Source organism: Eublepharis macularius, chromosome 10 (genome assembly GCF_028583425.1).
Source record: "Eublepharis macularius isolate TG4126 chromosome 10, MPM_Emac_v1.0, whole genome shotgun sequence".
Taxonomy (NCBI): domain Eukaryota; kingdom Metazoa; phylum Chordata; class Lepidosauria; order Squamata; family Eublepharidae; genus Eublepharis; species Eublepharis macularius.
Genome location: NC_072799.1, coordinates 4,991,198 through 5,014,399, shown reverse-complemented (window position 1 = coordinate 5,014,399; position 23,202 = coordinate 4,991,198). Strand labels below are relative to the sequence as shown.

General features: G+C 47.2%; 1 protein-coding gene across 2 annotated transcripts in view; it reads left to right on the top strand.

The window, feature by feature from the left end:
- ATRN (attractin) overlaps positions 1 to 23,202 on the top strand; it is a 220,333-nt gene that overhangs the window by 90,818 nt on the left and 106,313 nt on the right. For both annotated transcript variants that reach the window (XM_054990039.1, XM_054990040.1), the window contains exons 10-14: positions 1,323 to 1,477; positions 7,965 to 8,049; positions 16,003 to 16,223; positions 18,321 to 18,442; positions 21,519 to 21,657. In XM_054990039.1, the coding sequence (XP_054846014.1) occupies positions 1,323 to 1,477; positions 7,965 to 8,049; positions 16,003 to 16,223; positions 18,321 to 18,442; positions 21,519 to 21,657 (722 nt within the window). The remainder of the gene's footprint in view (positions 1 to 1,322; positions 1,478 to 7,964; positions 8,050 to 16,002; positions 16,224 to 18,320; positions 18,443 to 21,518; positions 21,658 to 23,202) is intronic.

Sequence of the window (23,202 nt, the reverse complement as noted above, 5' to 3'; positions counted from 1 at the left end):
GTGTTCTTGCGAGGGAAGGAGGGAAACCTGAGACCCAATGTGGTCCATTTGTCGAGAGTGTCAGACTAGGATCCGGGAGGCCCGGGTTCAAGTCCCCACTCGGTCATGGAAGCTTGCTGGAGCTTGAGCTCATCTCTTTCTCTGCCAAACCTACCTCACAGGGCTGTTGGGTGAATAAAATGGAGGAGAGCTACTTCGGGTCCCAGCTGAGGAGAAGGGTGGGGTGTAAATGAAGGCATTAATAAATACAACTGAGATCTGGAGGGGCAAATAAAAGGTGGGTTGGTTAGCGGGTGGGAAGGAGAGAAGGAAGCAGGAAAAAGGGAGAGGTTCTGGGCACTGCTGGGGGGGGAGGAAATGGTGGGGGGAGAGGAAATGGTGTGGGGAGGGGGATAAAAGGGAAAATGAGATGAACTCTCTTGCAAGTCCTTACAATTTGTATCTATATAATACTTAATGTGGACTCTTAGGACCAAATTATACATGAATTCTTGTAGGGGGAGCTGGTATGGGGATTTAAAACTCCTTAGGGGTGAATAGAAGGAGGTGCTAAACCTCTGTTTCCCAGCCCCCTCCCTGGCTTCCTGCCACACATTTTTCTCACGACAGGTGTTACTTTTGCTATCGGAAGCCCACCAGGAGTGCAATTGGGAGGAGGGGTGTGTGTGAGGTTGACGGATGGTTCAGCTCATCTACCTACCTGTAATGCCCTTGAGGCCATCTCTTTTGCAGAGATTCAGCAGCAGTTGACTCTGACACAACCGTATCGTCCAGTTGGGCCCCCAGGCCAGCCAGTACTCATGCAGGATCACACGCACATTTTTGAGTTAGGGGAGTAGTCCAGCTATCAGACCAACATCACCCCATGTGTTCCCCCCTCGCCCCACCCCCATGTATTTCGTGCAGTGAGTTAGAAGATTCTGACCAGCACGTTATCTTTGTTGTGGACATAGGAGGACGCTCAGCAGATCTCGTTCATTCGTTCGTTCATTTGTTTATTTATGTCATTTATAGTCCACCTTTCTCACTGAGACTCAAGGCGGATTACATAGTGTGAGATTAGTACAATCAGTATCATTGCCATTGTATGGACAATGAAGCTTACGGCTCAAGACTAGAGCCTAGGAGGGCCAACTGGTTGTTTTATGGTCGTTGGGGCTTGATCCATAGGCCCTTATATCCTGCTCTGCATTATCTCTGAAATGGGGTTGGACTCTGATCCTTTCGTTCACCTGCCGAAGGCTTATTTTCTTTCCGATGCTGTTTACCCTACATGGTTTAGGAGATACATCTTTTTTTTTTTTACTTTTCATTTTCCTCAGGACAATTCTTAAAGACAGCAAGTTTTCCCGATACTTGCATTCTGCCGTGATCATTAGCGGAACCATGCTGGTGTTTGGAGGAAACACCCACAACGACACGTCCATGAGCCACGGTGCCAAATGCTTTTCTTCTGATTTGATGGCGTACGATATAGGTAAGCTCTTTTTAGACGTGGAATTAAACCATGATCCTCATAAAAGCGGATGTGCCAATATGAAATATGGCTCTAAACGGGGGCTCAGCTAACCACTCGATGATTTTGTGCAGGATTTCTGTTAATGCTTCTGATAGGTTCCTTCAGTCGTCCCGTCTCACTTTTCTGTTCTTCTTCCACCTCTTCCTGCCCTCATCCGAAGCAGCGGGGATAGCTCAGTACTATCCTCATCTGAACTGAGGATAGACTTAGAGAGAAATCCGCTCCCCACCTCCCAGGTAGAGGTCTGCCCTGCTGATGCGGGTTCCGTCTGCCTTAAAGGGCCAGCAGCCCTTAAGCCAGAACACACGAACCTGCGTCAGACTGTTATTATTAGTATTTATTAAATTTATAGTCCACGTTCCCTGCAAGCGGCCCCAGGGCGGATTACAGCATACAAAGAAATGCTATAAAGGAAACAGTAAAACCACAAGGTCCCAGTTCAGCGGCATGGAACATAGCTCCACAACATAAATTCCCGGTGTTCCGGGACGAGATTCCCCTCACCCCTCCCTGCAACCCATAGAAGGAGAAGAGAGGGGATGGAGACATGAGTTGATGCTCAGTTGGTCACTACTCGTACGTGGGGGGCAGATGGTCATATTGCCCCCCCCCACTGGTAGGAGACTGGCAAGGAGGCTGATCTAGTGGATCTAAATGCTGGCCTCTACCAAATGCCTGGCGGAACATCTCTGTCTTGCAGGCCCCCTGAAAGGACACAAGCTCTTGGCGGGCCCCAGTGTCTTCCGACGGAGAGTTCCACCAGGTCAGGGCCAGGACCGAAAATACCCTGGCCCTGGTCGAGGCCAGTCGAGCCTTCCTGGAGCCGGGGACCACCAGTAGGTGTTTTCCTGCTGATCTAAGTGCTCTCTGGGGTACATACGGGGAGAGGCAGTCCCTCAGGTACGTTGGGCTATAGTGGTCAATCTTGTCTGCTGCCACTAGCAGCAGCTCTTTAGGGTCTCAGGTAGAGATACCTGGGCACAAACCTGGGTCCTTTGTCATGCCAAGCAGGTACTCTGCCCATGGGCCATAGCCTAGGGTTGCCAGCCAAGGACTGGCAACCAGCGGGAGTGTGGAAGGCATGGGAACAGGGGAAACAATGTGGTGCTGGTGGTGTAATCTCTTCAGCAGATACCAACGGTGGTACCATGTTGCCAAGGGGATGTCAAAGTGATGCCCTAGGATTTGGGCAGAACTCTATGGTAGCCCTAGAGCTGCGCCTCCTCATGCTGGAGGCATTACATCACTTCTGGGCATCTGCTAAAAGTAAGGCTGTGCCATTGGCATGGGGCCATTTTAAAAAGGATCCCTGCTGCCCGCTCTCAGTGGGCAACATAAAAAGGGAGCTGGTCTCCCTCTCGTGGCCCCTCCCTTGCGGGGGGAGATGGAGCTATCTCAGATGGCAGCAGCCAATCCCTAGCTGCTCTTTTGCTAAGGTGTGGCAATCAGTTTCTTTGTACTGTTTGCTTCGATTTTCCATCTGGGTACTCACCAGCATGCAGTCCCTACTGTCCATAAGCCCGCTTGCTTCCAGTTTGCTTTTAGCGATGCTCGAAGCTGGGGGAAAAATTACAGCACAAAAGTTGCGGAAGCAACACAGACGGTGAGCAGGGAGAGGCACGATAAAGGATATCTTTGAAAACCGTAGCCTCTTGAATGAGTGTGCGCCAGTTCGCTTCAGTGCTAATTTGGTCTGTTTGCAAAGGTTATATATTTCCTTCCGGAGCCCCAAAAGAACTGAGCGGTCACTAATGGCACCCTTGTGTCCGTCTTCCCTGCCCGCTTGCGTCTTGTGCCGCTGCAGTCAAAGCAGTTGCTCCATCCCGTGTAGTCATTCCAAGCCAAGCCTGCAGCACTCTTGTCTGTACAATGGGTGCGTGCAAATGTGGACAGCGGGGCCTGTGCTGGTTCTAAGGTTGCCAGCTCCAGGCTGAGAAATTCCTGGAGATTTTGGGTATAGGGCCTGGAGAGGGTGGGGCTTGGGGAGAGGAGGGACCTCAATGGGGTGGTTCTAAGGTTGTGCTGGTTCTAAGGTTGCCAGCTCCAGGCTGAGAAATTCCTGGAGATTTTGGGTATAGGGCCTGGAGAGGGTGGGGCTTGGGAAGAGGAGGGACCTCAATGGGGTGTAATGGCCTTGGAGTCCACCCTCCAAAGCAGCCGTTTTCTCCAGGGGAAGTGATTTCTGTGGCCTGGAGATCGGATGTAACTCCAGGAGATCTCCAGCTGCCACCTGGAGGTTGGCAATCCTAGCTGGTCCAGGGGGGGCAGAGCTCTCCTTGGCGTTTTGTACTTCAAGGTGGCTCAAGGGGACCTAATACAACAGATTATAAAGCAGTTAGACTTTGCATGGCCAGAAGAGGGCAGCATTGAACAAACCCATGCGGTAGGTGTTCTTCCTTTAAATAGGACGGGGAGCAGTTTGTACACACAAGGAATAAAATCGATATCTTATTTTCCTCAGTCCCTGCTTCGTGGAAACCTTGCCTTAATGCGTGGACTACTTGAACGATTTCGTTTTGCCCAAAAGTCCTAGCGCAGCAATCACGTTTATTAAGCCTTTTCTGCTGGAGAACTTCAGCGTCTCCCTTTCTGGACTAATGCACGCCTTTAAACTGCGGCGCCTCTCTTGGAAGCGATCAGGCACCCTTCACAGTTAATGCTGTTGTTCACTGCATAGCCTTTTTCTATTAGGGCGTGTATTAAAATACCGAAGCTGCTTTTCTGCAACCGGGGGTACATTTCATTAAAAGAAGAAAGCCTTTTTCCATGGTACATAGTAATACATTCTTGTGGATCCCTGAGCTGTAAATCTAAAGTTGGCTTAATTCAAAGGTCAAGAAGGAAATAATTCTTAGCAATTTCAGAGCCATTAGCTTTCCCCCTCTTAGACTTGATTTCCGGCTAAAGAGAGAGAAGGGAGCACAGGCAATAAAACGTTCCGAGTATTCCTCCTAATCTAGAAAAATATGTTTCTTGGCCCCGCATTACCCTCAGCTTTCTGGATGAAAAAAGACTCTTGCCTCGGAGACTCCCGCTCTTTCTCCTTAGATCTTCTTGCAAAAATTGGGAACAGTGCATTTGTCCAGTGAGCAATTCAGCAAGAAATGAAATCCTATCACCCTGAACTGGAAAATCCTTTAAAAAAACCCTTCAAACCCTTTCCTCGGTAAAATCTCTGCTAGCAATTAAAGCAACCTCCAGGTTGGGGCCCTTAGTCCAAACTACAGGTGAGGCCCCTCTCAGACTCCTCGAGCCCACCTCGGAATCCCAACAGACCTCTCTCCGAACTAATCCTAATTGCTCAAAATCTAATCAGTGCTCAGTTCATTTGTTGCCCTATTTTTGGAGGCTGCTGTTTAATGCATAGTCATAGACTTGGGTGGGGCAGGAAATCATGGTGGTGTTTTCTATTGGAAAATGCCAGTTTGAGCAACTAGCTGGATGGAGGGGGGCAGTAGAGAAGATGGTGATCATTGTTGGAAGGAATAGGTTGGAGACGAGGGAGATATGGCGGTGTTATAGAGAGGGTAAAATAGTAAAGAGTCCAGGAGCACCTTTAAGACTAACCAACGTTATTGTAGCATAAGCTTTCGAGAACCACAGCTCTCTTCGTCAGATGCATCTGATGATGCATCATTAGATGCATCTGACAAAGAGACTTGTGGTTCTCGAAAGCTGACGATGCATATGACGAAGAGGGCTGTGATTCTCGAAAGTTTATGCTACAATAAAGTTGGTTAGTCTTAAAGGTGCTGCTGGACTCTTTACTATTTTGCAACTACAGACTAACATGGCTAACTCCTCTGGATATAAAGGGTCAGCTTCCATCACAAGGTAAACTAAAGAACAGCTGGGAGAACGAGGGCTCTTGCGGTGTTGTTTGGGGTTATATTGTGGGATGGAGCTTCCTGGGTCGGTGCTGATCCATTATTTGTATGAGTCACCGGCATAAATTCTGCCTTTTACAACCAACCCTGCTCTCTCCCCACAACCGCCGGTTGAATATATGCAGGGATACAAATTGTCAACCCTGCAGGGGAAAGAGCCTGCATTGCTCACAAGCTGATATGTAATTGCAGTTTGTGTGTCTTGCCTGCCCTTAGGAGAAATAAAGAGAGAGGACAAAAGATGAGCCCTCACCGGAAACACTTAAAAACATTCTTGGGTCAGAGGTGTTTGCCCTCCCGTTTGGGCCTCAGCCCCGTTCTTTTAGAGCCAAGTTCGCCAATTGCACTTGACAATCAGCCTAGGCAAGCTTCAGTCATCCCTTGATGAATCTTTGTGATCTCAGTGCATTTCCTTTGTGCTCAAGACACTGAAACGAAATGTCAAATAGGTGCATGCCTAGGGCCTGGAAGGGGAGACTCTCCCTCAAGCACTGCCCATGTCAGCTGTTCCCCAAATATTTGAGGGAATGAAGGCTTCGCCTCTCTGACTTAGTTTTGGAAATCATGCCAGAGTGCAATTGAGGAAGCTTACTGAAGTTTTGCTTTCATGTCCAAGTCATGAAACCTTCAGTAGTGAGCCGGGATTGGTGGCCATGGTTTGATGTGGGTCTGTAAACGATGATAACTGCAGCCTCGCGCAGTTTGGTATCTGACAGGCTTCAGTTATGGGCACTGCCGGAGGCTGCTCCCCTGTAAAGACAGGAATGAACTGTGAGCTAGCTCACGAGCTGGTTGATGCCGTTGCAGAACGCTTCAGCGAAACCTTTATGAAGCCCAGTGCAGAAAAGGCAGAAAATCGGACCCGTTCTAAACCATAATTTGGCTTCATGCGTTTGGAGGTTCAGACTGTGGCTTTGGTTTCTGTGCTGTGGCTGGGACAAATGTGATTCTGAACAGGATCTTCCTCCGCGGTTTGGAAGTCTAGAATCCATTTTCTGCAGCTTCCACAACGCCGAATGTTCTGGAGCAATTTGGTCCTTCCCCTCTCCGTTTCTAGGCTTCCTTGTTAACCCTGTGTCCCCAAAAGAGGTCTGGAAAGGATTTAAGTCAGGTTAGGCGTACTTTTTTTCACCCAGAAGTTGCTGAACAAGGGAGAGAAGGAAAGGTTGACGTTCTAGACAGGAATCCCTTGAAACATTAGCTCCAAAGAATCCCATTTATTAAACTTAAAGAGTTATCCGTTGATCCCTGTCTTCTGTCTGTATTGGTTTTGGTTATTTGAAACTGCTTTACATATTCTTGAGCTTATTCATAGCCGTGGGGAAGAAGTTACCTGTGAATCCTGAAAGCAGACGTCAAACAAGATTCCTAAATAAACTTCTGCTTTCGAGAGCACTTTAAGAAGCCCTTCTCCTTGCCTTGGTGCCGTTTCTCAGCTGGAGCAATTCACATAACTGCAATAACTGCAGGAGAATTATATACCTGGCCCCTTAGGCCAGATACTCATCCTCAGCCTAACCTGCCTCGCAGGGTTGTTGTGAGGATAAAGTGGAGGAAACCAGCACATAAGCTGCTTGGGGTTCCTATTGGGGAGAAAGGCAGAGTATAAATAAAGTAAGTCGAACCGTTTAGAGTATTTCATTCAGCTGGGGGAACAATGAAGGTTCTGGATTTAGCAACATGTTGCTGAAACATCTTTCCCATTGGTCAGACTTTTTTAAAAAAATGAACACCTGACCCTGGCTCATATTGAATCAGACCTTTGCTTCCCTCAAGATCAGCACTGTCTGCTCAGATTGGCAGCAGCTCTTAGGCTGAGGTCTCTCAGGTCGCGATCCTTTTCACTGGAGATGCCGAGGATTGAACTTGGGACTTTCCTCGTTCTCCGCAGATGCTCTACTGTTGAGCCCCAGCACGTCTCCAGTGGTCGGTATGCATGCTGTGGAGAAGCCTCAAATTCACTGCAGTTATGTAATGTTGATAATATAACAACAACAGCAACAACAACAACATTCAATTTATATACTGCCCTTGAGGACAATTTAACGCCCACTCAGAATGGTTTACAAAGTGTGTTATTATTAACCTTATAGATCCAGAGGAATGATGCATCTGACGAAGAGAACTGTGGTTCTCGAAAGCTTATGCTACAATAAAGTTGGTCAGTCTTAAAGGTGCTACTGGACTCTTTATTATTATCATTACAACAATCCCCCTGTGAGGTGGGTGGAGCTGAGAGAGCTCTGAGAGAGCTGTGACTGACCCAAGGTCACCCAGCTGGCTTCAAGTGGGAAATCAAACCTGGCTCTCCAGATTAGAGTCCTGCTGCTCTTAACCACTACACCAAACTGGCATCCTTAGGAGATGGCATCTGAATGAGTGTCTTCTGCAATGCCCTAACACTTCTTTGTTCGCCGAAATAGAAAACACACCTCTTCTTTGGTGTGGTGATTCTTATATTAAGTTTCTTTTGGAGATATGCAGAGAGAGAGCTTGCCTAAAATGCCCATTGTGGTGCCGGTAAGAACCTCTTTTAAATGAGGCTTGCTTAATTCTAGCTTGCGATCGCTGGTCCGTGCTGCCTCGGCCTGATCTCCCCCACGACATCAACAGATTTGGACATTCTGCTGTGCTGAGCAACAAGTAAGTGTGCAAAATAAGTTTTTGTGGGTTTTGCAGAAGTTATGGAGGGGGTGGCGAGGTGAGAAGGGGGAGTGTCTGCCTGGTCCTATTCGCAGCGGGAACTAGCTTGGGAATCTTCAGCATCTCTTCATGTATCTTTATCCAATATTTTTGAGCTTCCTTACAAGTCCACCACATATGATAAAATGCTTCTTGCCCTCTTCAGTTAACCCAGGAACCCTGGATAGTACCCGATCAGGACCCTGGTGGCTTTCCCTCAGCCAGTCGGATGGGGGGGTCTGACTGCCTTGAGCTCTCTCTGCCTGACTTTTTGACTTCCTCCTGCTGCAACCTCTTTCTCTGTTGCTTGTGTTGGCTGACAGTCCCCAGTTCTAACCTTCAGGTCTCCCCTTATTGCTTGTGCACGAGTATTGCAAGAAGGCATGGACAGGACTGGGGCAGCCGCCTCCCCCCCCCAAGCAATGACAGCATTCATGAAATATTTGCTGCCTTCAAAGCGCATGACACGTCGTGTTCGAGTGATTTGCACAAGTTCCCTGCAAGCCGAGCCAGTTGTCTTATCCCCAGATTGTGGATGAGAGGCTGAGGCGGCGAGTGGCTTGCATAGGGCCTTGAAACTAGGGACCTCATGGCTCACAGCTTGTGCTCTTAGCTGCAGTCCCCCCCCCCCAGTTCTATGCAGGAAGCCTTTTCTCCTTTTATTAACAACCCCTGTGGGTTGAATGTGTTCCACGGAATCAGCTTTTGAAACACTTTAGGAGATTCTCAAGGTTGCTCATGGGAAGGCGGGTGCTAGAAGAGCTTCCATGAATGCTCAGAGGCTCTTCAGATATTATTTGAGGGCTGATTAAAATGTAGCAAATATCATGCATATAAAAGGGTGGGTGAGGGGGAAGAGGTGATTCCAAACCGTATGTAGATTGCATGTGCGTTGTCTGCCGCGTCTTAGATGGATCGCGTAGCCGTCTCTACCAGGCCGACGTGCGTGGCAATTGACATCTGGGCTTGGATGCTTTTGTCTCGCATTCCCTGCCCCGGAATAGCACTTCTGTGCATCACCTTCTGGATTGTTCTTTAATTCCCAGTTATACTAATTTCCTTTCTGTGATTGTCCCTTGGCAATGAGCTCCATGGGTTAATTGTACAGACATACTTTTATTAGTTTTGAGACATGATTGTTTAGCTCATTGAGTTTTGCCTTCCCCATCCTTGCTTTGAACAACAGTTTCCAACTCAGTTTTTCCACCCCATTCGCTAGCTAATGTACCTCCTATCATAACACCGCCGTTTTATCGCCTTTCTGAGAGCCTCGTCTTTCACCCCAGAAAAGATTTAAGACAATCATCCACGGCTTCTCTTTGTTACGATCGGCCCCGTTGTACACTCTTTCTTGTGCCTACTACATAGGATTTCAACAACAGCCCTTCATTTTGTCTGTACTACTAGAAATTTGTTTGACACATACACACACTTTCCATACTCGTTTGATTTGATAGAGTTAAAAAATACCTCATTCAGTACAGATGTTCAGCTAAATTCTGTAATCTTTGCACCCCTTTAAAAATTATGCTGTAAAGAAATAGAAGTTTTGTAGGTAGAACAGATGGTGTAAAGTATGCCCCACTGAAGAATGTTGGTTGTTTTTAAAGTCTGCTTTTGCACCCAAATTTAGAGTGTTTGTCTCAGAAATAACAAATGGAAACACACAGAGTTTGGGGCACAGGCAGACTGTTTGGAAAAAGATTAAGATCGGTAGCCTTGTTGGTCTGTCTGTAGCAGTAGAACAGAGCAAGAGTCCAGTATCACCTATAAGACTAACAAAATTTGTGGTATGGTCTGAGCTTTAGTGAGTCACAGCTCACTTCTTCAGATGCAGCTAGAATTTGAGTCCATCTGTCCTTGTATCTTGGAAAGAGGAGTGATTACAGAAGCCGAATGATAATAGCCAGTGAATGACAGTAGCAGGTGTGATTGAATAGGGTGGGTTATGCAGAGGGGTGGTGGGTGTGGAGAAATCAGCATTGGTAATGAGACAAAAAGCCTAGGTCTTGATTCAGTCCAGGCAGATGCATTGCCTTGAGCTTTGTTATCAGTTGCAATTCAGCAGTTGCTCTAATCTGCCTTTGAAATTTCTCTGCAAGATAACTTCTAAGTCCTCGACTGAGTGGCCTGGAAGGTTAAAGTGTCCCCCCACTGATTTTTGAACGTTGTGGTTTCTGATGTCAGAGTTACGTGCATTAATTTTTTGTCGAAGGAACTGTCCAATTTGTCCAATGTAGCAGGTGGAAGAGCATGTATAGGACAGATAGACTCACATTCTAGCTGTATCTGAAGAAGTGAGCTGTGACTCACGAAAGCTCGTACCCTACCACTAATTTTGTCAGTCTTATAGGTGCTACTGGGCTCTTGCTCTTTTCCACTGTGTGGATAAAGACTAGGGGGATAGTGAAGAGATGGGCAAGAGCGTTCCAAGTGCTGAAATCACAGCCTTCGCCTCCTGTAGACCAGATCGCTCTCTTTCTTTCAATAAGGACTTCATGAATCCGGTTTGCCGTCTTTTGGCATGAGGAATAGACAAGAGGGCCGTGAGATTCTCTGGCTGCTCAGCGCTAAGCCTCATACTATATAAATATATAAGATAAATTGAACAAGTAGGAAATCCACCAAGGACTCACTGGAGAGGGGAATCTTTATCTACCTCGGCTGGTCCCACGCCTCAGGCTTTCTTGTCTACTCCCTGCACCGCCTGCCATTTTTCTCCTCTCTCCTTCACGGCCTCTCCTTTTCCTCTGCTTCTTTCCTTGGCACCATGTCTGGCCTCCCAGTTTCCATGTTTTGTAGCCTTCCTGAAGCTATGAGCCAGCCTGCTTCCTCATCCCTCTTGAACTCAACCGATAAGTTTCCTCTGCCCTCCCTGACCCACATAATCATCCCATTCCCCCCCCTCCAACATCTGGCTAGTGTATATAACTTCCCGGCTGATAAAATTGAGGCATTTTCAGTTGTTAGGAATCCCAAGATATTGGCCAGGGAGAACGTAACACACACACGTGTGTTACTTTTTAGGGGAACGGGATAACCCTCTTAATTGTTTGCAGAGTTTTCATATTTTTCAAAAACCTGAGGATTACACTAGGTTTGCAGAAAAATATACTCTAGCCCTGGGTGTCCCCCCCCTTGTTGATTTTTTTGATCCCCCAAGGTGTGTGTGTGTATGTGTGTAGGGGGGTGTCTTAACTATATATAATAAATACAAGATTGCATATTCATGCCATTAATTGTATGTTCACTTAACTTGCAATCAGCAAAGGCCACACAATATATTTAAAACATAACAGTTAAAAACCAGCAACCGCAAGAGCATCAGTGCTAGCGGGGTAGAAACCATCAGCTTTTAACTTTATGCAAGTGACGACTGCTAAATATTGCATTGAATTCCTACCATTTCATCAGTTATAACCCCTTCTCTTGCTGTGGGTGAATATACACACATAACAGCAACAACATTCGATTTACATACCGCCCTCCAGGACAACTTAACACCCACTCAGAGCGGTTTATAAAGTGTGTTATTATCCCCACAACAATCACCCTGTGAGGAGGGTGGAGCTGAGGGAGGTCCAAGAAGCTGCGGCTGACCCGAGGTCCCCCAGCTGGCTTCAAGCAGAGGAGTGGGGAATCAAACCCAGCTCTCCAGATTAGAGTCCTGCTGCTCTTAAGTGACTGACCCAAGGTCACCCAGCTGGCTTTGTAAAGAGTGGGCAAACCCTCTGGGCCTGGTTCTGGTGCTGATAACAGCCACACAGTACCCCAGAAGCTCTCCCAGAGTAGTATGCCCCGCCTGTTTATACCAGACTCACAGGTTTCAGGGTCCTTAGCTGGAAGCCCTTGTGCACAGCAAGCAGACACTCAAGACACAGGAAGGATAATTATTTATTAGCTCAAGAGAACAGTCAAATTAACCATACTCACTCTTGAGGCAAAGCAATGGCAATAAAAAAAGAGCTTGACCTAATCTGAGCTAAAACAAAGCCCACTAGACAAATAGGTACCCAACCTCCATGCTCCTGTGATTCAGCCTCTTCCTCCTTTCTTTTCGATCCACCCCGCCTTTTCTTAAGGCTGGGGGAGGAGCCGCCTAATCAAGGACAACCACCAGGTGCACTTAATTAGCCACTTATCCACTGTTCTAGACATCCCCCCCAATTCTCCAACAGGGTTGTTAGAGCATGGTGGAGAATTCAAACCAATTAGGCAAGATAGCCTCCAAACATATAACTGCAGCATACAAGTGAGCAGACAACATAGGTTATCAATACAAAGGTCAGCAAATTAAAATACACAATTAAAATATGGCAGGAATACAAATGATTACAAACTGCAAATTACAAATAACTGGATTGTTCAGGATGGATACATGCAATCATATTACAGCTTCACTCAATATCATCATAACCTCTCAACTGGGCATAAGCTAGGACATTATCATTCCCCTTAATGCAATAACATCAAAGGAGAAGTTCTGAAGGCTTAGAGCCCACCTCATGACTCTGGGGTTTGTCTTCTTCATCCTATGAATAAATATAAGAGGATTGTAATCTACTTCAAGATGGAAATGAGTCCCCTTTAAGTATGTTTCAAGTTTATTTATTCCCCAAATCAAAGCTAATGCTTTTATTTCATACAAATTATACCTCTTCTCCCTAGGCCAAAGTTTACGACTGAGGCACACTATTGGACAGAGACGATTATCTAGGCCTTCCTGAAACAACAACACCTTTATCCCACATTTTGAAGCATTTATTCTCACCACAAAGGGTTTAATGCAATTAGATGGTTTCAACTCAGGGGAACGTGCTAGATGTTGCTTAGTGTGAGGCGGCAGAATGCCCTTAACAGGCTCTTGGGTGTTATAATTATTGTCCTCACAGAAAAAAAGTTCCCTTTTACTTTCTGCAGCAGCTTGAGTTTCCTCCCCCCCTCTCCCCCTCGCTTCCACAACCGAAGCTGGGGTGGTGGACATTCCTGAGGTGGGGGCTGCTTGACTCTCCGCTTGCTGGCTGCTGATTTCAGGTTGCTCTACAGCAATCTCTTGCAAAGTCTTTGCCTTGCTTCTGGTGATAACTGGAAACTCTTTAACAGCTGTTTGCAAAAACTTAGTTCTTTTTCTTGGTATTGGCAACTGCTGGTAGCAATTTTGTTCTTTAATTTCTGCCAATTCCTTCTCCACCCCGCAGTCAACATGCTTCTGACTCAGGTACACCGGGGCACTTCCCATACGACCCAGCATCCTAACAGTTCTCATATTAATCCTATCTCTCCCTTCTCGTGAGGCAACTTGGGGCAGGCTCTGGTCCCTTCTAGACTGACGAACTTGGGCTGGCCACTTCCCTTCCAAAGACACACATCTACTCACGAGTTGAGGCTGGAGTATCTCTCCAGAAGAAGCAACAGAATCAGGAGTACCTGCTTCTTCTCTTTGTTGTTGTAAATCCCAATCTTCTTCAGGTACATAGTCCCGTGAATGTGCAGTTGTTTGAATTCCACTAGAAATAAAATGCATTCTAGGCTGCCACAGTCCCGACTTAAGCTGCAAATCAGGACATTGGGAGCGCACATGTCCTGACCGACCACAACCAAAACACACAGTTTCTTTCTGTCTTGGCTTCTGCCCTTCCCCACACTTTGGCTCCCTCCTTCCTACTTCAGACACAGGCAAAGGTCGGGGCGTCAGTGTTGGAGGAGTAGGGGCCACTTGCTTGGAAACTGAATGCCAGCACTCCACAGAAACCTGACTGGCAGCTGCAATTTCGTCCAGTAGCTGAGCCAACTCTGTCACAGTCCTCGGTCTCTGAGCTCTAGCAAGCATAGCATATTCTGCTGGAACAACTTTATACATCTGCTCCTTCAGCATCAGGTCAAACAACCCATCAAAAGTGTGGACATTAGCAGACTCTACCCACTTAACAGCCATCCTCTGCAATCGACTTGCAAACAGGCCATACGTCTCTCCATGCTGGGGAGTAACATTCCTGAAGTCTTTCCGCAGCTGTTCACTGGACCTGCCGAAATGCTGTAAGGCCAAGGTCCTAAAGTAACAATAGTCTCTAGACTGTTGGACTGTTAAGCCCGCCATCAATTCCAATATTTCTCCATGCAAGGAACGTCTAAGGACTCCCATGTATTGGTCCTCAGACAAGCCCACATCTTGAGCTACTGCCTCAAAGTGATGAAAAAAAGCACTAATATCTTCCCCTTTCTGATATTCTGGGAATCTCATACGTGCCCAACAGTTCTGCTGTCCTGCAGTGACTTGAGTCTGAAGCAGTGCCATTTGTTGGGCATTCTGTGCCAACACCTGAGTCATCAGGGCACAAAGCTGCTGCTGCACTGAGTCCTGCCCATTCCCTGGAGCTCTAGCCTGATCTTGTCCCCTCAGGGTCTCACCTGCTGACGCTCTGCCTTGGGCTGTTCCATGCAGGCTGGAGAACGGCTGAGTACTTCCAGATGTCCGGCTGCCCTCCTGAGCCGTTGAAAAGTGTCTAAGCGGGGAGCATTCCAGCATCCCTCCAGTTCTTGTTGTTTGATCCTGCCACAAGGGATCTCTTCCCAAACGTAAAACTTCTCCATTATAAACACTTACTGAAGCCAGTAAACTGTAATCCACAGGAGCACCTCCTTCTGCTCCGACAATATTCTCAGGAAGCAAGTCAGTTCTAAAAATTTTCTCTCCAGACGAGGGCTGGTCTCCAGTTTCCGCTTCCAACGAGGACTTGGCCCGGTCAAGGTCTCTGTCCTGACTCATCTTATCTAACCAAAATAACAAACCTGCCTATTGCTATGCAGCAACTATAGTCTTGGAAAGAGTACTGCTGCTGTGCCACACCTTGTCCAGCTTCCCTTTTTTGCTGCCACCATGTAAAGAGTGGGCAAACCCTCTGGGCCTGGTTCTGGTGCTGATAACAGCCACACAGTACCCCAGAAGCTCTCCCAGAGTAGTATGCCCCGCCTGTTTATACCAGACTCACAGGTTTCAGGGTCCTTAGCTGGAAGCCCTTGTGCACAGCAAGCAGACACTCAAGACACAGGAAGGATAATTATTTATTAGCTCAAGAGAACAGTCAAATTAACCATACTCACTCTTGAGGCAAAGCAATGGCAATAAAAAAAGAGCTTGACCTAATCTGAGCTAAAACAAAGCCCACTAGACAAATAGGTACCCAACCTCCATGCTCCTGTGATTCAGCCTCTTCCTCCTTTCTTTTCGATCCACCCCGCCTTTTCTTAAGGCTGGGGGAGGAGCCGCCTAATCAAGGACAACCACCAGGTGCACTTAATTAGCCACTTATCCACTGTTCTAGACAGGCTTCAAGCGGAGGAGTGGGGAATCAAACCCGGCTCTCCAGATTAGAGTCCTGCTGCTCTTAACCCTTACACAAAAGTGGCTCACGCTCCACACACAGACGCACACCCTGGGGAGGTAATAGCAAAAATTAGGAGGCTTGTGTGAAGGCAAGAGATCTCGAGGTTGTTTTGGACTGTTGTAGATACTGAATTCCCCTAGGATGGTTGCATATAAAGAAGACTCCTTCACAGGAATGGGTGTGTATCGATGGGCCCCAAATAACTTCTTCATGTTAAAAACTAATCCAGCAGTGGAATCGGCTGCCTGGGGTTGTGGTGGGTTCCCCGTCCTTGGCAGTCTTCAAAGAGCAGCTCGACGAATCGTTGGTGATGCTTTAGGCTGCTCCTGCATTGGGCAGGGGGCTGGACTAGATGGTCTGTAGGGTATTTTCCAACTCAGTGAATATTTGATAATCATTCTGGAGGAATCACTGGGCAAGACTTTTGGTAGTCTTATTTATAATGCAATTTTTGAGTAGCTTATGCTGCGTATTTCAAGTTACCAATATCCCACAGATCAACTCATTTTTATTTTCTTCCTCTTGTTAGCCTTATGTACATATTCGGGGGCTTCAACAGCCTTCTGTTGAGTGACATTGTGAAGTACACTCCAGAAAGCTGCGAGGCATACGGCAACGAAACTGCCTGCTCCCAAGCAGGCCCCGGGATCCGGTGCGTGTGGAACAGCTCCATCCAACAATGTCTCCCGTGGGAAATGGCCACGAAGTACCAGCAGCAAAAGATAATCGAAGAATGCCTTTCCAGGCCAGGTAGGTACCACGCCCTTCACAATATTCAACTGGCAATAGAATCAAGCTTAGGGGATTTCAGGGTTGGCCTCAGATTCTCTATCTCAAGTCAGTAGATGGAAAGATACTTATTAAGAATGCAGTGGTCACACACAGAAGAATAAGACTTGCTGAGGAGGAACCAGCATGGCTTCTGTAAAAAGATGCCAGCCTTTACTGATCTTTTTGCATTTTGTCCAAAGAACAATGAATAGGGCTATCCAGTAGTTATTATGTACTTGGTCTTCCTTTATCACAGCTCCTCACCCAAGGCTTCTAAATTAAAATTGCATTCATTGGGTTAGAGGACTCGTCATCTTACGGAGCGGTAACTTATTCCAAACAAGAAGCAAAGGACAGAAATAAATGGAGGTTTTTCACAACAGGGAGGTAAAGAGTGTAGGTCTTTCTCACTGGTGGATGAGAATTGGAATGGTGCTGTTGAAGTTATTTGTTCAAGATACAGATTCGGGGTAAGTAGTGAGAAAGCTAAGCTTGTGTTTGATATTGAAAATAGCATCATTTTGCCTATCTCAGGCAGGCGAGGAGTAGATCCCAAAGTACCTCTCCAGGGTCACTGAGTGGACAGCAAAACGAGAAATTCAGTGCAAAAAGAGAACAAAGTAGTGTTTGTTGGGGGAAAAAACCTCCTAGCTTCACATACAAATTGGAGTCTAAATTGTCTTTAAAACCTTGCTCATCGCAGAGAGTTCGCTGAAAACATAACGTCAGTATACTGTAGCCCTGAAAGAGGCCAATTTAGTGTTAGAAAAGATGAGGGAAAACAGGGGGTACAGTTCCAGCAACCCTTGTTTCAAAAGGAACGTTTTGGAGCAGGAGAGGGGACATTTTAAAAAAGCTGTCTACCATGTAAGTGCGGTGTATTTTTCTTGCAGAGGGAGACAAACTACACTTCATTAAACAGCCTTGTTAATTTAGAAAAAAAGGAATGATTTAATTTTATGTACAGTATGGCTGCCACGTCACTGGAGACGTTTTAGTTGATCATATTAGTTTTAATGGATCAAGTAAATCAGCTTACTTTCTGGTAAAAACAATGGTTCTAAAGGGGGGGGAGAATTCTTTAGGTGTTGGGTTGGATCCATACTAAACTTTCCACCTCCAGAACAAAACGTTCTAGCCTCTCTCCTCCAACTCCAATCCTGCTCCCAGAGGATGGGAAAGACCATGAGGAATGACATGGGGCGGGGTGGGTTGGGGGGTGATTGGAAGGGGCAGGGGGAATTGGTAAAAATTGCCCGTTTGGTCTAGATCCAACCCTAAGATGTCATAGCAGGTATCCTCTTAGAGGCATTTCCTTCCTGGAAATGAGAAAGGGGGATGTCTCTTTGACTTAATTCTTTTCTTTGTTAAATATGCTTATGCACCACTTTGGCTAAGATAAACTCTAGGATGATACACGCTACCTGTAGCTTTTGTGAGCGCTTGTTATTAATAACCGGCAAAACATTTTAAAAATCCAATACCTGATAAAACGTGCTCACAGTGGAAGCTTTTTAATTGATTGATCTGATCAATTTAGTCACGCGAGCTTTGCCTCCCTGTTGGGAAGAAGTGCACAAGACAATGTGTGGAGTATCATCTGTGCAGTATATATATTGGATGTCTTTTGTTGGGGGAGGGGGGGGCTCTGTGGAAAGGTGGACTGAATGGTGGGCTCTGTGGAAATTTGGCCAGGTGATTGCTGGTGGCTCAGGGCTTCGTGTGTGCAGCCCCCCCCCCCCAGCTGCTGCCAGCCATCTGTATGGAGGACCCTGCAGAGAATTCACCACTCGGGAGGATTGGTCGCTTCTTTGGTGAAGCACGCCCCCCCTCCAGTGCAGGACTGGGGCAGTCGTCCCTGTTCTCCCACCCCAAGGGACAGCTCAGTTGGAGCAGCATTCCGTCTTGTGAGCCCCTGCCTGCAGTCTGCGCACGAGTTTCCCCCTTCCTCGAAGATAGGGCCTGGCTAGCATGCTCATTGCCTGCCCCTGCTGTTTTGCGGTGGGCGAGCGAACCTCTCGGGGCTCTGTCGGGAAATGCTCGTGTTTGGTCACGCAGTTTTTTTTCCTTTGCTAGTTGTGGACCCTGAAAAGTGTGATCAGATTACGGACTGCCACAGCTGCACAGCCAACACCAACCGGTGCCATTGGTGCACCGATCAGTGCATCTCCAGGCAGAGCAACTGCTCGGAAGATCAGGTAACATTCCCTGCTTTTCACTTTGCCCCTCTCATGCTCCTGTGGGTTGTACAGTTCTCAGTCCCTGCTGCTGCCTTGATCGAGACAGTTCGGTTCTGTCGGGTGGGCTTCTTGGCTTTGGTTCTTTAGCTCGGCAAAGAAGATCTTAGAAGAGGGAGGGGAGGCTGGCATGAACAGACCTACGTGCTGAAGAATAAAGACGCTACGCAGAAGTCACCGAGACCAGAAGAAGCTCGCTGAGAGATGGGCAGGGTGCGGCTCTGCGTTGTGGAGTCTTGTTTAGGATCAGCCTGTTGTATCACTGCATACAGTTGCCTCGTTGCCAGTGTCGCCTCACTTTGGAATAACCCACAGGTGACTCCGTGATAGCCAGGTGCTCCCGAGTTTGAGAATCTGGGGTGAGCAGTCAATGAGACCTCCCTTGCTGAATAGCACGATTCCGGTTCAGTAGCACTAGATTCCCAGGATAGGAGCTTTCAAGAATCAGAGCTCCCTTTGTCAGATACGAAGAGTGCAAAAAGGAAGGCGTCCTTATACAGTTACTCATTTTCTGCAGTCCGTACCCCCTGCTCTATCAAGCTAATTACAACATCTATTATAGCTAGCTTCCTGGCACTAATTTATAATATCCCTCCCACCCTCTGCCTGGATTATACAGACTCTTTCCTGTTTTCACTCCTCGTATCTAACAAAGGGAGATTTGACTCGTGAAAGCTCAGACCCTGGGAGTCTAGTTGGCCTTTAAGGTGCTACTGGACCCAAATCTTGCTCTTCTGCTACACACCAGCATGGTGACCCACCTGAAATTTCCCTCACTGAAGTGCCTTCCTGCCTCTCTTAATTCCCGCAGTTTACGTTGCTTCAATCCATATTTAGTTAAATCCCCATTTGGTAACGACGACCAGCTGACCTGAGCGCCACCCCTGAAATCATTAATCTTCGGTTTCAGCGGAACCGTTGACGCTACAGGAGGACAGCTGAGGATGCAGAACTGATAAAATAAAATGAATTAAGACCAGAACTTTATTTGAAGAAGCATATATAGTTTCACATACACAATAAACCTGACCTTTCCTAAACCTATCCCCCAATTTCTTCTTTTCTTTATACTTTATGAAAACCAACTTTGCCTAGCTCTACCTAAAAAGATCTTACAGAAATTGTCTTTCTTTCTTAACTTCTCTGGGCTCCATCTTATTGATTCTTTCTTTCCTGTCGGTCAGGGTCACTGTACAACACACACACATAAAAACACACACTTTCTCTCCCCCTCTCTCTTCCCCTTTGTAGCCAATGTTCTTTCCTTTTAAACCATGACCTATCAAGAGCTATGTACACCATTATAACCTTTACGATATTATCTACCAATCTTACGTGCGTTATGTCACAGTGTCACCAGGCCTGCACATGTTGGCAAGGCTGCTGAGCGTAAACAAGCGTTGTTCTACACTCTGCGTGACGCAGAAGGCTACACATGGGAAGCAAGCCCCCTGCGTAACCCATAAACTTGACTTATGTGCTTTTCTGGTGTTGTGGGATGTGTAAGAAGCGACTGATCCCTGCTTGGTTGCCTGTTTTTTGTGTGTGTGTGGGGGAGTTCTCTGCATAAAGCCAGCCGCTCTTTATCTGTGTCATCTTGAGGCTTTGATTTTCTATCAAGAAGGAATCTGGCGCTGTTAGAGAGTCTCCTGTGTAGGTTCAAAAACAACATATGCCATGTTTGTTTTGTTTTACATGCTGAAGGCTTGGGCTTCATAAAGATACCACATGGAGGATCCATGTACACCCCGCCGAGTGTATGCCCCTTACCTCCCCAAGATCTAAATGTCACTACACCTCCCCCCCCCCACACCATACTTCCAGACCTCTTTAGATTATGAAGACTGAAAAACATGCTCGTCTAAAAACCGGGTTAAAATTCTTAGGATGCTCAGTTGTGTGTCCACTGCAGCACTTCTCTGCTTGCATGGTGCGCTTGTGGAATTTTGTTTATTTATTTGTGTCATTTATGGTCCGCCTTTCTCACTGGGACTCAAGGCGGGTTACACAGTGGGAGATTAGCACAGTCAGTTTCAAGGACATTTCCATAGACAAGGCCATAGGGTAAATAAATGCAAGTTTACAAAGACAGGGCATTAGCAAGGATCCAGTACAGAGTTGAAGAAAAGCTGAAACAGAACATAATTCTAGGGCTGACATTAGACAACATGAAGCACAGGTAGCTCATAGGGGCGCATATTCAAAGTGAATGGGTAGTCCGTAAGGTGACATAATGGTGAGGTCTATGGTCCCTAACTTGTTAGTGAAACATCTCAGACCCCTTCCCTACAATACAAAAGCCTTTTTGAATAGTTTGGTTTTGCATCATTTGTGGATCGTGAACTACATGCAGAGTCCCAAAGCATGGCCCTTGGAAAAGGTTGTTTCATGCAGGACTTGCCCAGGGTCACTTTGCCAGCCTTGTTAGGAACATGCTATCTATAGCGCTCCAGATCTTTCCCCTTTTTCTGTTTCTTGTTTCTGGTGGCAGGACTTTTCCCCATTACCCAGCGAAAAGCTGATAATGCCCCAGTGACTAAGGAACACATCCCGTGTTGTTCGGTACTTTCTTTGTTTCCAAAGCCTGCAGAATGCTTGGCCTGTGCGTGGCTAGTGTTCACCTTGGAGACCTGCAACGCTTATCTGTTCAACGTGAAGGCTCAGTAGCATAACTAATTTAACGGTCCTATAGCTCTTAATGGAATTGCCGTCTGAGATGGCCCAAAACCTTGTGGCTTGGGGCTCGCAGCCACATCTATATTAATGCCCATAGAGGGAGGAAAAACACTGGGCTTTGGCAGCCTGCCCCAGACGGGTCATGCATCTGGAGGCTGAGTGCTGAACTGGTGTAGCGCTACCTCGATTTGGCACGTGGGGGCCAGGGGAGAGAGACCTGACCTTTGGGTGCCTGTGCAGGCTGTGGGCATCACAGCACCCGTTCCCTGCTCCTCCATCGTTGCCAACTTTGTAGAGTTCGTTCTTCTTTGTCTTATGCATTTCGTGAAGGGAAAGACTTAACCGCTGGCATGTCTTTTAGACTCCCGTTGCAGACTACGTCAATTGCTCCAAGGATAACCCCGCGTACGTCTGTAACAAAAAGACGAGTTGTAAGAGCTGCACATTGGATCAGAACTGCCAGTGGGAGGGCCGGAATCAAGAGTGCATTGCGTTGCCTGGTACGTTTGCGCGGAGCGTCGCATCCGTGAGTCGTTCCCATCCCCAGTCCCCAGAACATTTTTCACTGCCCCTCCTCTAAGACTTGCAAGTGAAACTGTTTGCCAGACGAAGCCATAAATAATGTATTCCTACATGCTGTGCTTCGAAATCAATTTGTAAGAGCACACATTTGAGAGCCCGGCTGCGCATTGCGTTCATCCTGCGTAAAGCAGCCTGCGACTGAATTGCCCCAGAGACTGGCGGAGGAGGCTGGGGCGGATTGTAGGCAAACATCTTGGGAAGACGGCGCGGTCCGACTGTCCCTCTTTTGTTTACCTCTGGTTATCTTCTCTCTCCTGTAGCAGCTCATGGTCTCTAGAGGTTCAGAGAGAAAGGGTAGAAACAACAGGGTGGCAGAGAAAGGAAGCAGCGCTGCAGCCTCTGCTGTGTACATGTGTGCCGACGGTTCTCTCCGGCTCTTTCTTCCTCTCTCTCTCTCTGGGGGCACCTTCAGAATTCTCAACAATCAACACAACTACTTTTAATGAGATGAAAAACATAATGCGTAGCCAGGCATGGAAGTCAATAAAATATGCTCTCTTAGAGTGGCTTACACAAACCTTCCCCTTTTGCATTTGTCTAGAGTGTGTTTATTGGTGTATAAAAATGGATTGAGAACTTGGCACCCCCTCCCTCCCCTTTTGTGTGGTGGCATAATCCACTGGGAGGGGGGAGAAGGGAATGCAACGGTGGCCAGTGGTGAGGCAGATCCATTGCTGTGCCGCCTCTCTCTGTTGATAATAGTAATAGCAACAATAACAGTGTGCTTATATACCTTCTTTCTGCACAGAGTAATGCCCCCTCAGAGCAAGGAACAAAGTCAGTGTTATTATTATCCCCACGATACAGCTGGGGCTGAGAGGAGTGGCTGACGTGAGGCCACCTGCTGAGCTCGTGGCAGGAGTGGGAGCTGAACCAGCAGTGTGGTGATTTGCAGCCCAGCCACTTAACCCTATTCTACAGCAGTTCCTATAATAATAATTGTGCTTATATACCACTCTTCTAGACAGTTTAGTGCCCACTCAGAGCAGTGTACAAAGTTAGTGTTGTTGTTATCCCCACAATACAGCTGGAGAGCTGGGCTGAGAGGAGTGGCCACCGATAGAGCTCATGGCAGTAGTGAGAGTCGAACCAGCAGTGTGCTGATTTGCAACCCAACCACTTAACCACTATGCTACAGAAGATCCCTTGTAATAATAACTGTGCTTGTATACCACTCCTCTAGACAGATTAGTAACAACTCCGAGAAGTGAACAAAGTCAGTGTTATTATTATCCCCACAATACACCTGGGGAGCTGGGCTGAGAGGAGCGGCTTACCCAAGGCCACCTGCTGAGCTCACGGCAGGAGTGGGAGTCGAACCAGCAGAGAGCTTCTGTAGGATAGTGGGCTGCAAATCAGCACTCTTCTAGTTTGAATCTCACTCCTGCCACGACCTCTGCAGGTCGGCTTGGGTCAGCCGATCGTCACAGCCCAGCTCTCCAGCTATATTGTGGGGATAAGAA